Source organism: Lissotriton helveticus, chromosome 6, assembly GCF_964261635.1.
Source record: "Lissotriton helveticus chromosome 6, aLisHel1.1, whole genome shotgun sequence".
Classification (NCBI taxonomy): Eukaryota; Metazoa; Chordata; class Amphibia; order Caudata; family Salamandridae; genus Lissotriton; species Lissotriton helveticus.
The window spans coordinates 952705805-952718751 of record NC_136067.1 but is presented as its reverse complement, the minus strand read 5'-3'; the positions used below and the strand labels follow the sequence as shown (position 1 = coordinate 952718751).

The window sequence follows — 12947 nt, the reverse complement described above, 5'->3', positions numbered from 1 at the left end:
TCAAGGTTCCACTCAGTAGAGTCTGAGGAATAAACACAACTAAACCCTGTGAAGCATTAACGAGGGCTGTGGTTGTTGGCGGGCCATTATCAATGGTGGGTTAGCTCAGTAAGGGCAGGGAGGGTAGTTTGAAATCATGCAATTGAAATTAATGTATATGTGTATGTGAAAACATGCAAAACAGGGGCATGTGGGATCTATGAAATGATTTATTTTGTGGTAACTCTTGTAAAGAAATACATCTATTTCTCTTTCTTTAAAGGTGCATGACTTCAGTAAATTGGGATTGACTAGTTACATGCAACTGATTTACTCATGTTTGATGATGATATTAACCTGGCACTGGTCTTCCTGCTGTCAGTTTCTCATTCAAAGACTGGCACATTTTCCAGAAGACTGCTGGGTACGTGATATGGCAGCTTTGGTGAGTTTCATAGAATAATTTCGACGTTGTTACTTTTTGAAAAATGGAGCAAACAGTCCTATAAAGTGATTGCAATTTCTAAGGATCTCATTTGGATTTTTGTCTGGGTTTAGCTGTAGGGCATTTAAAGAAATTAATGGAGATGAAATTATAGGAATAAACATGTCACAAAATGTCTGTGCCAGTCTAACAAAATTTATTGGAAACACTGCCAATGGGAAGACACTAAGGGGCTCATTAGCATGGCGGGCGGGCACCCTATCGGGAAACGGGACTGCCCGCCATAAGGGTGGGGGTCCCGTGGGGGCAATTAGGATGCACCCGCCACAGTGGCGGGCGCATCCTGCATTCCTGGCATTGTGGCGGGTGGTGCACTCAGCACCGCCCGCCACAATGCGAGGAAGGCATGTTGTGCATTTCCATGCACAACATGGCAGGCACCACGCGGTGCCTGCCATGTTGTGCATGGAACTGCTGAGGGGTACCATAGGTACCCCCCATGTGCACCCCTAACCCCCGAGTCCCTGAGGGCCCACAACAGGCCCCCAATGTCAGACACCACATGCCTTTCCAAATGCATGTCCCCGCCTGCATAGTAATATGGATGGCGGTGTCTAACAGACACCGCCACCATATGAAACCCTTTTCCGCCCGTTCAACTCGTTGACCGGGCAGAAAAGCGGCGGACGGTCTTTCCGTCCGCCAAGCTCCCCCCACCATAGTAATATGGCAGGGGGAATTGGGTGGCGGGCGGGGTCGGAACACGGGCGGATCGCCACCACCATGTGGGCGGTGGCGATCCGCCCGTGACCCTAATGGGCCCCTAAGTACCCTGCATTATTTCAACTTTAAATTAAATATGTGTTTTCTAACAATCATTACAAACACAACATGTTTTATTAACAATTGAAAAACCCAGTTGTAGTCTGTTTAGGGGGTTAGCCAGTTGAATAAACACCGATAAGCACTGATTGCAAACAGTTTGGAAAACGCTAAGGTAACACCTATCAAATCCAAGAAAATAAACACTGAAAATAGCATGGCCTCATCATGTTCGAAAGAAAAGAAAACTATTTTCTCTCATGATTTTCTAATAGAGGTTGCATAAGGTGCCTCAGAGGCTGAAATGAGAGCACATTTTCTATAAGTTCACACTAATTTTCTTTTCTCAGCCATGTTAGCATAAAGTCTGATATTCTTAGTAAAATGTACTTCCAACAGCAAGAACAGACTGTCAATTTCTTCCCCAGTATTTTGCTGCAGCTTCCCATCACATTCTAATAAATAACTAGAGCTCTAACATTCTGTTTTCATGATACAACTGTGGCACACATTAAACCATCTTGATGGAATCAAAGCTGTTAAAATGTAAAGCATTTCCTTTGGAAATCACAAAAAGGGTAGCTAAAATGAGGATGCATTTGTTATGTGTTCTATCCATGTTGTTGCTGGAATATTAATTTGCCTTGATAAAACAAAAGACGAGGCATTTGTAAAAAAAAAACTGTTGGTTTAATTAAATGCTTGGGCTGGGAAACATCCACAGAAAAGAGTCTTGAGGACTGACTCACCATCCATTTGTTCCGAGTGTCTTTGTTTACAGTCTTTGGACCATCATAAACCAATTTAGATCTTATTTTAGAGAAAGGAATGCGGGCCTAGTTACGGAGTGTAAATCAGGCCAACCGATAGTGAATGAAGGTGGGTCTTGACCTTGCATGGACACAATGAGGGCCGGTAGGTGAAATGTCCAGATGTCTGGTTTAGGAAGCGCATGATTGCTGGGTGTACTGTGTGTGCTTTGCTCTGATTGGCTGAGCGTTCCTAACTTCATACGGCATCTGACTTTATGGTGTTTTGGAACTGTGGCATCACTTCAGCCATATGTACTTTAATGCGTCCAATCGCTAGGGACCGTTGTGGTATTTCTGCCTATCTGTGGGACTAATCTGGGGTTTTCTTGTTTGCCAGTTTGTCCAGCTGGTTACATGCCACCCCACCTGTGAGCTCTCAAGGAGTAGCCTGCCTCATCACGCATTTCTCACTCAGGCTTGATGGAGAAGTTGTCTCTGGATATATATGTATCATTGTGTAGATTGAAATAAAAATTACCAATGTCAGTAAAACATTCTGGCATGCATACCGAAACATTTACTTTTAACACCAGCACCAGTCTGTCAGTTAACTCCCCAGTTTTCTACTGCAGCTTCCAACAGTGTAATACTGAACAACCATGGTGCTAATATTCTGTATTTATGAAAGCCATCCAATTTGAATCAAAGCTGTAAAACCTAAAACATTTCCTTTGGAAATTAACAAAATAAGAGTACTTTTTACATAGAAAATATGACTAGTGCTCTAGAAAGCTAAAATGACAAAACATTGTCCATGAGTTCTCATTGTATTTTCCTCATCGATTTCAGTAAAATGTACATTCAACAACAGCAGTAGTCGATCAGTTAACTTCCCAGTAATCACCAAAGAGTTCTAATGAACAACTAGATCGCTAACATTTTGTATAAAAAATGAGGCACTCTGGAACACCATTTTGTTGTAGTAGGAACTTTTGAATGTAAGCCTTTCCTGAAGAGCAGAGTGAAGTAAATGCGCATTTCGATGTTAAGGCAGACATGAAACAAGAGGCTCAAAAATATCAGGGGAGGTCTGGGTTTTTAGTAATTGGAGGCATAAAGTATTTTTAAAGGGGTTAAAAATAGTAAAAGAGACAGCATCCTCTTCCCAGATTTGTTTACACAGCCTACCGGTCTTCTCAGTTGGTTAACAGCTCCTTGAAATACCAACATTTTGGTGTGTGTGTGTGTGTATGTGTATTACCTACTGGTCGCCAGTAGGTAGATATAGTTAGGACCTATTTTCCATAGGAAATCCACAACATTCTATTTGGAATAACTTTGGTGCCCGTAGATCAATCTTCGCGAAATTTTCAAAACTAATTATCAGCTCCGGTCCGCTCCTATCCTGAAAGTCTAGGGGTGATTTGTCAAGTGGGCCGAGAAAAAAGGGGGGTCCCAAAACGTGTTTTCCCCATGCAATTTTCCATAGGAACCTTTTGACGCAGCTACAGCCCGAACTGCAGAACGGAATTACACCAAATTTGGCAAAGAGGTAGTCCTCAGACTCGTGCCTTTTGCTTAAATGGTGTAAATCCGTTCAGTAGTTCTTGAGAAAATGACAGGTAAAAGCATTTATATATCTATGGCTGTGCAGGATCCTCGTATCCTAAGCGCACCCTGCCGTGCACAAGCTGTATGCTAATTGGTTGTCAACACTCCAAATCAGGAAGTGTTGGCAGCCATCTTGTGCCTCGGTAGAACCAAGGCACAAGAAACCCTAGAAACAAACGCTCAAAACGCGAAAAGGGGGCAGGGTAGAAACACCCCGACCCCCTAGACCTGCTCAGTAGGTACCACATGGACCCCCAAGGCCCCCCAAAAAAAAGTATTTTTAAAAATTGGCAAAAATCCGTGCAGGATGCCGGATCTTGTCAATGAAAAAAAAAACCTAAACGCCGGCTGCCGCGCTTCAAAGCTAATTAGCCCCCGGGGGAACCAAATCCCAGGGGCATTTTGAAAAACGAGTGTGGAGGGCCCAATCCCCCCCCACACTGCACCGGTGACCGCCACCCCCAGGGCAAAGTTTGAATAATTGCAGGGGGGACACAAGGGCCCCCCCGCAGCTCCGGGGACCACCACCCCCCGGGGCTCGACTTCACTTTTATTTGCGGGGGACACACTGCCCCCCGCAGCACAGGGGACCGCCACCTCAGTGATGCATCTTTGAGCCCAGTACTGATCCTGAAAAGTAATTCTAACCATACTTACCAGTAACTTGAATTTCCTTCCATAGGCTAACACTGACTGATTTCACTTTGAAATTCTTCTAAGTGTGGAGTTTTGGAACTTTTAAATATTCACCTAAAATCATCCGAACAACGAATTCTGATTTACTCACCTGTTATCAGGAGAGAACCCAGTGCTGCATCTTTTAGCCCAGCACTGACTCTGAAAAGTAATTCTAACCGTACTTACCAGTAACTTGTATTTCCTTCCATAGGAATCCATTGTCTGGTTTTCACAAGAAAAGTTTCGAAGTGTCTATTTTTAGAAAGTAAAAATATTCCAAAAAAATCGCCTGTATGACTTAAAAGCATTCTTTCAACTGTTTAAAGAAGATGCACCAGTACTGGATCCAGGATCCACCACTGAGTAAGAAAAAGTAACGATAACACTACTTACCTGCTAAGTGAATTTCCGTCCATAGGGTAACATTGACTGGTTTTACTTGGAAATTCTTCTGTGTGTGGAGTTTTGGAAGTTTTAAATATTCACCTAAAATCATCCGAACGGGGCGTGGCCAAGATGGCGGAGTGAGCGGACGTGTCTCGCCACAGCTCCTGTCAACGGCCCGAATTCAGCACCGGTTCCGGCGCCTTTCCCAACCGAAGTCGGTGTCCAGGGCTGCCGGAACCGTCCTAGCACCAGAGCGGACCCGCTGGGGGTGTCTGCGGCGCCGCGAAAGGAGGCGGCGGATCGTAGCGGCCTAGGGCGCCCATCCCCCCCTCCGGCCTGAAAGCGAGGCCGGCTGAAGCTCCGGACGCAGCCGAGCGGAGCGGCCCTGGCGCGGCACCTCTGCGGGGCCTGGGACGGGGCCGCCCGCGGGCGCCTGGGGGCTGCCCCGAGATCCGCGACCCCAGCGGGGGGCGGCGTGAGCCCAGCGGAGGACGAGACCCGGTTGGCCAGCGAGCATCACACGAGGGCTCCGCGAGGCGCGGAGGACGTCAGCGAGAGGACGGGAGGTGAGAGCGGGCCCTGGGCGCGGCGGGCGGCGTTGTGACTGACCTTGGGCGGCAGTGTGGAGCCTGTGGTAGCGAGCCTCATGGCGGGTGCACCGACCCGAGGCCTTCAGTGCCCTGCGTGCCCGCCTCTCTTTCCTTGCCTGTGCCCGCGCTGGGGCCCCGGCGGGGGGGTGTCCCCTAACTCCCTCAGCAAGGACTGTAGCCGCTGGGTTTGACCGAGCCCTCCTCCCTCCCTGCGTAATTGGCGGAACCCGCAGAGAGACATCGCCAGGGGGCCCGCTGAGGCGCATCAAGGATCCAGGTCTGGGGCTGTGGTCCCCCACCCCGGTCCCGAGGAGCTGCTTGCGGCCGGCGTGGTGCTACAGAGTCTGACCGCGCCGCGCGGTCTCCCGCCCAAGTGGCCTGCGATCCTACCCGACGGCGCGCCCACCCAGGAACCAACGGCCCACAGAACTCTGGAGTGCGGTGGCGGTGGTCATCACCCCTCGCTGGCTTTCTTCACTTCCGGGGGCCCCTGACTCCCGTAGCATGGACATCACGACAGGCGCACTACAGCTAATTGGACAAGGGGTGAGAGGGACTTGCCGCCATATCTGCCCAGGATCCGCAGAGGGACACTGCTGAGAGGGAGGCCTGGTGGGGCCACTCACACGTTGGCGAGCGCACTGAGACGTGAGGCCGGTGGTCTGACAGGTGGTCGCGGGGGCGGGGGCGCCCGGACCGCCGGGACAGAGGGATGTCCGCGGGCAGGCCGCCCCAAGGCAAGACAGTGAAAGAAATGTTTGCCAAGACGAAATCCCCTCTACAGAAGGACGCCATGGCCCCTGCGCCGAAAAAAGCGGAACGGGCCCCGGAAAAGGGCGCGGAACCCATAACGAAGGCCTTCTTGGAGTCCCTCTTTGCCTCCCTGCGTGATGATATCCAGACCTTCAAGACTGAGTTCACCAGTGAGATCTGCGAGGTGCGGCGCAAAATGGACGGCATAGGTGAACGGGTGGCGGACCTGGAGGCCAAGGGCGATGAACGGGAGACGGAGCTCTCGGCTCAACAACAGGAGATCATCCGCCTACACGATCAACAGGTGGATTTGCAACTCCACCTGGAAGACCTAGAGAATCGCTCCAGGCGACACAACATCGACATTCGTAATGTTGCCACGTCTGATGCCACTCAGGATGTGTTTCGCTATGCCAGGGAGCTCTTCAACCACGTGCTGGGAAGGCCATTGGACTCGCCCCTGCAGCTTGACAGGGCCCACAGGACGGGCCCGCCCCGTGCGGCTACGGCCCCACCGCCCGACATCCTGGTGTGCGTTCAAGACTACCGGACCAAGGAGGAAATACTACAGAGGGCGCGCCAGAATCACCCGATAATGTTCCAGGGCACCTCGCCGCAGCTGTTTCAAGACCTGGCGGCACTCACGCTACACAAGCGCCGGCTCTTCAAGCCGGTCACCTCCTTCCTGCAGCAGAAGGGCATCCCGTACAGCTGGGGCCACCCCTTCCGCCTCGTCTTCAGAATGGAGAATAAGCAGTACCAGCTCCGATCGGTCACTGAAGCCTGCTCGTTGCTTGGTATAGAGGCGCCGAAGGAGGAGGCGGAGGCCCAGGGGTCGACGCCTGAGACCGAGGGAAGGAGGCCACAATGGAGCCAACAGAGGCAGCGGAAGCGAGTCAAGAAGCCACAGGCGACGGAGATCGCAGCAGGGCAACGCGCCGCGGTGGATGCGGTGGCCGCGGACGGCGGCGCCGGCCCCACAGGATGATCGTTTCATGACATTGCTTGATTTGAACGTCCGCTCTGGCCATCGGGCCGTTGGCGGGAGGAAGACTCCCGGACTGACCAGTAAGACTACCTTACTTTACCTCCTTTTCGTCCTTGGATGAGAGACAATGATACTTTCTGGGGTATACATTGACAGTTTGCAGTTGGGGGGGAGGGGGGTGGGGAGTTGGGTAGGGGGTGAGTTCATGGGGGTTGAGCGGTGGGGGGAGGGGGGGGGTTCATGGTCCATGGTTGGCGGGCGGTGTGATGTGCTGGCTCCCCTGTGGGAGGGAGGGAGGCGACGCCGGGGGGTGGGTGAGTCTGCCAGTTGGGGCGCTGGGTGCTGCCCTAATGGTTATCTGACTGTCTTTCTCTTCCTGGATTGCGCTGGATGACATTGTTGTTCTCACTCTGAATGTGAGAGGCTTGAACAATCCGGTGAAACGCAAAGCAGTACTCTTGTTCTTAGAACACTCCAAGGCAGACATCTGCCTATTGCAGGAGACGCACCTCCTAGCTAGGGACTGCCACCGCCTTCACTCTCCCAAGTTTCCGCAGCAATTCTTTTCCTCCTGTACAGAGAAAAAAGCCGGGGTGGCTATCCTGGTAGCACGCACATTCAAGGGCAAGGTACTGGGTAAGACGGCGGAAGTTAAGGGGCGGTTGCTGGTTTACAGGTTTACACTGGGAGACCTACACTACACGATTGGCTCGATATACGGGCCGAACGAGGGCCAAGAGAAGTTCCTACACTCCGCACTTACGGAAGCGACTGACACATTAGATCGTCACATTCTGCTTGGGGGGGACTTGAATTTGGTCTTAGATAACTTACTCGACCGCTCCTGCCAGCGTGTTAGTCAAGTGGGTGCTCTGTCAGCGTCAGGATTGGCTCGCTTGAAAGACCTTCGGCTTGTGGATGTTTGGCGCGAGCTTCACCCAGGTGAAACGGAATACACACACTTCTCAGCAGCGCGTAAAACATATGCATGCTTAGATTACCTGCTTGTCTCCACAGCGACGTGCTCTTTTGTCACCAATGCAGAAATCGGCACGGCGTCCCTGTCTGACCACGCCCCAGTCACGGTTACCCTGGCATGGCCACGGGAACCGCGCTTAGGTAGAATATGGCGGCTCCGAGACTCATTGCTCTACAAGAAGGACGCGGTTGCCAGAATTCAGGGAGCCATAAAAGATTACCTGTCCCATAACAGCAACGGGGACACCGCACTGGCTACTCAGTGGGCTGCGCTCAAGGCCATACCGAGGGGTGAATTTATATCGATTTCCTCCGCGGAAAACAGGGAACGCCAGGCCAAGAGGGACGAGCTCGCCCAAAAGACCAGGGAGCTGTAGCACATTCACCGTAGGACAGGAGCCCCGAGGATTTGGCGTCAACTAAGAGCTGCCCGTCAACAGCTGGCAGCACTGGACATTGACAGGGCGGAGTATGCGGCTTTACGGCTGAAACACGCATACTACACTGGGGGGGACAGATGCGGGCGTCTTTTGGCACATAAACTGCGAACAGTTGCTCAGAAACGTGAGGTTAAAGAACTGAAACGCGCCGATGGTACTAGTGTCACCGGTGATCGGGCAATAGCGGGGGCCTTTAGCGCCTTCTACGCTACTCTCTACGGAGCGGACCCGCATGATCCAGAGGCGGAAATGGCCTTTCTCGAAGGGATCCCATTACCTGCCCTAACCCAGGAGCAAATGGACAATCTGGAGAGGGACATCCGCCCGGAGGAAGTCATCTCGGCGATTTCTCGGCTCAAACTCGGGAAGATGCCGGGGCCAGACGGCTTCCCGGCGTGCTTCTACAAAACCTTTTGTGTTCAGCTTGCGCCACTCCTGGCCAGACTCTTTACTTCGTTTGCGGACGACGGAGCGATCTCCCGGGAACTGCTTGAGTCCTCCATTGCGGTTATACCCAAGCCAGGCAAAGACCACGCCGACTGTGGGGCGTACAGGCCTATCTCCCTTTTAAATGTCGACCTTAAGCTCTATACGGGGATCCTCGCCTCCAGACTGGGCCCCTATATGGGAGGTCTTATTCAACCGGACCAGTCGGGCTTCATCCCGGAGCGCCAGACCTCTGACAACACCAAACGGGCCCTCCACCTCATTGAGAAGGCAGCCCGCACACAGGGCCAATACATGATGCTGGCCATCGATGCAGAGAAGGCCTTTGATAGGGTTCACTGGCCCTATCTTGAGAAGGTCCTGCTGAAGGCAGGTATGGGACCCAAATTCCGGACTAGGGTACTGAACTGCTATAAATTTCCCTCGGCCTCGGTTAGGGTTAATGGCTTGTCCTCCCCACGTTTCCAGATTGAGAGAGGCACTCGGCAGGGGTGCCCGCTATCCCCTCTCCTGTTTGCCCTCTACATGGAACCGCTGGCACAGCTCATCCGAAATGACCCGGAAGTGAAAGGAATCAAATTTGGGGCGGACGTCCACATCATCAGTCTCTACGCTGACGATGTCTTGCTGTCACTCGCAGACCCCCAAAGCTCTCTTCCCGCTTGCATGGCCGACCTTGACAGGTTTGGCAGTGTGTCGGGCTTTAAGGTCAACTTGACGAAATCAGTGGCCCTTGACCTATCCCTGGCCGTGGACACGCGCGCCACGTTGCAGACCCAATTTCCTCTGCAGTGGGCTACGGAAGCGGTTCCCTACTTGGGTATCAAACTGGCGGCCTCCCTCCAGACCACGGTGGACGTTAACTATGCCCACCTCCGGCGGAAAGTTCGATGGGAGTTAGGAAAATGGAAACACTATCCGTTGTCCTGGTTAGGCAGGGTGGCGGCGATCAAGATGACGATTCTCCCCCAGATTCTCTACATTTTTCGCACTATACCTCCCCTCCTAAAGGATGGATTAAAGTGATGCAGTCGGAACTGTCTCGATTTGTCTGGAACGGGAGGAAGCCGCGTCTGAAAGCCCAAATAGCGATGCTCACGCCGGAACAGGGGGGTATCGGGATTCCGAATCTAGCCGCCTACTTCCAGGCGGCACAACTCCGCTTCATGGCGGAATGGGTCCAATGGAAGTCCGGGAAGCACTGGTTATTCCAGGACCAAGCGGTTGCAGGGCGCACTCTGCAAGAGATCCCGTTCATACGCAAGATACACAGGCCCCGCAACCTGTATGCGTCCCCTATTACTCGAGTCCCGCTGGAGATCTGGGATCGGGTTGGACTGGAACTCAGTCTTACCACCGCCATTTCACCTCTCACCCCCATCCTTGATAACCCCGACTTCCAGCCGGGGCTAGACGGGAAGGCCTTCGAACGATGGAAGTCTGCCGGTTGTCGTGCCCTTTGCCACATGTATGGTTCTGAAGGGATAATCCCCTTTCCACAACTACGCTAGGACTTCGGCCTTCCGGAGACCGAGCGACTCCACTATTTCCAAATCAGGCACTGGGCCCTTAACAAGATAGTGAGAGCGGACGCGGATAGGCGACTAACGGATTTCGAGTATTGGTTGATCACCTGCAAATCGGACAAGCAGCTAATCTCGGACCTATACAAAATGCTCACACACAAACACGAGTACACCTATAGCGCGAGTAGGGCTCGCTGGGAGAGGGAGATGGGGAGGTCCTTTACACATAAGGAGTGGGAAGGTATGTATTACAGAGCACGACACTCGGCGTATCATATGGGGCTCACTGACACTCTAACGAAGGTGGTGACCTACTGGTACTACACACCTGAACGACTATACGAAATGGACAGTAGCAAGGACCCCATGTGATGGCGGGGCTGCGGACAATTAGGCACTCTCACACACACACTATGGGAATGTAGCCTTTTGCAGGATTACTGGGGTCAAGTTCTGGATGACGTAGATAAACACTTTGACACCGAAATCCCACGCTTCCCTTCCTACGTCATCCTGGGGCTCCCGAATGCGCTGACCTACCCATTACGATCACGAAGGGGTCGCTTGATAGCTATAGCTCTAGGTTCGGCACTACAAAACATCGTGACACACTGGCGCACGACCCACACACCCACGTATCAGGGTTGGCTCCATCGCCTATGGATGGTCCTGGGTATGGAAAGGCTTTCTCTGTATAAGGCGGGGGAAGGGGCAAAGTATGCTGAGCTTTGGCAGCCGTTTCTAGCCCTCCTGTCCTCGGAGTTCATAGAAGTCACCTGCCCGAGGTATCTTCGTTTGTTGAGGTTGACAGAGCTTGACCCGGAGGAAGGGAACACCGAACCCGCCCCCAAATCGGGGAAGTGACGATGTATGACCAGCTAAAATGAGATTGTGGACCATGGGGGGGTATGGGGGGGGTAGGGGGTTTGGGTTTGTTGGGGTTGGGGTGCCGGGCGGGAGGGTGTTGGGCACGGGGGGGTGGGTTGATTCAGGCGAGGGAGGGTGGGGATGAAAGTTCCAGAGGGTGCTGACTGCCTGCACATCCGAACAAGGGGGCGAGCCATATTCTACATCAGCGATGGCAGGGAAGGCCTGGAGGTAGGAATTGGAGCTGCCCTGATTAACATCGCAATGTTTGAAACGCGGCCGGCCCGTGATGGGTTGTAGGCGGCTTGCTGTGTATAAGCACGATTTCTATATATTGCATACTCCTGACCCTCTGCTGTACTCTAGCCCCAGCTCCGGTTGAAACGTAGGACAAGCGCTCTTGATTGTTGATGCCTGTACTGTGTTAACTTACTCAATAAAAATATTTAATACAAAAATCATCCGAACAACGAATTCTGATTTACTCACCTGTTATCAGGAGAGAACCCAGTGCTGCATCTTTTAGCCCAGCACTAACCCTGAAAAGTAATTCTTACTGTACTTACCAGTAACTTGTATTTTCTTCCATAGGAATCCATTGTCTGGTTTTCACCAGAAAAGTTTCTATCTATTTTCAGAAACTAGAAATATTCCTACAAAATTGCCTGTATGACTTAAACGCATTCCTTCAACTGTTTACAGGAGATGCACCAGTGCTGGATCCAGGATCCACCACTGAGAAAGAAAAAGTGACGATAACACTACTTACCTGCTAAGTGAATTTTCTGCCATAGGATAACATTGGTGATTCTATGTGAAACATTTCTAAGTGTCATCTTTTAAAATATAATAATATTCCTTAAAAATCACTACTGTAACCAAAACGCTTTTAATCAACTGTTTACAGGAGATGTCCAAGGACTGAATCTAGGATCCAGTCCTGTGGTTAGAAAAGTAATCCATAAAGTAACTAATTGCATTTAACTAGAAATACACATTGAGCTCAATGTTGCATTGTGTTTGAAATTGTGTTGGCCATTGCAACAACTGTAACTACTGTACGTAAAAGTTTATTGCCTATTTGCAAAGTATTTAAACGAAAGTAATTCATTCTGAGAAAGTATATTTTGTAATGTAATGTATAATGTAATTATAATGTAATTTAAAAAATGAAATATCTAAAAATAAATAGTTAAAACAATGTAGTAAATCAGTATCAAAAAAATAAATATAACAAATAATACATTTAAAAATTGTCATTTACAAAAACCTTTGAAATTCACAGAATAAAACATAGGTTTCAGACATGTTATAGTTAGGAATTAGCATTTAAAAAACCTCTAAAATTCACTGAAAAAACCATAGGTTTCAGGCCTGATAATGGGGCCGATTAGGATGGCGGACGGACTTGCGTCCATCCGCCGTCCCAGAGGTGGAGGGACCGTCCGCCTGGGCTGCGGCGGTCCCTCCGTGCAAATTAGGATGTGAACGCCACCCTGGCGGTCACATCCTGGATATTTAACATTGCGGCGGGTGCTGCTTCAAGCAGCACCCGCCGCAATGTTAAAAGTGCATGTTTAACATTTACATGCACAAAGCGGCAGGCACCGCGCGGTGCCTGCCGCTTTGTGCATGTAAATACTGGGGGGTACCATAGGTACCCCCCATGTGCACCCCCCACCCG

General features: G+C 51.0%; 1 protein-coding gene across 5 annotated transcripts in view; it reads left to right on the top strand.

Moving 5' to 3' along the window:
* Positions 1–12947, top strand: part of LOC144763221 (potassium/sodium hyperpolarization-activated cyclic nucleotide-gated channel 4-like) — a 1875862-nt gene that overhangs the window by 776924 nt on the left and 1085991 nt on the right. For all 5 annotated transcript variants that reach the window (XM_078648610.1, XM_078648611.1, XM_078648612.1 and 2 more), the window contains exon 5: positions 263–424. In XM_078648610.1, the coding sequence (XP_078504736.1) occupies positions 263–424 (162 nt within the window). The remainder of the gene's footprint in view (positions 1–262; positions 425–12947) is intronic.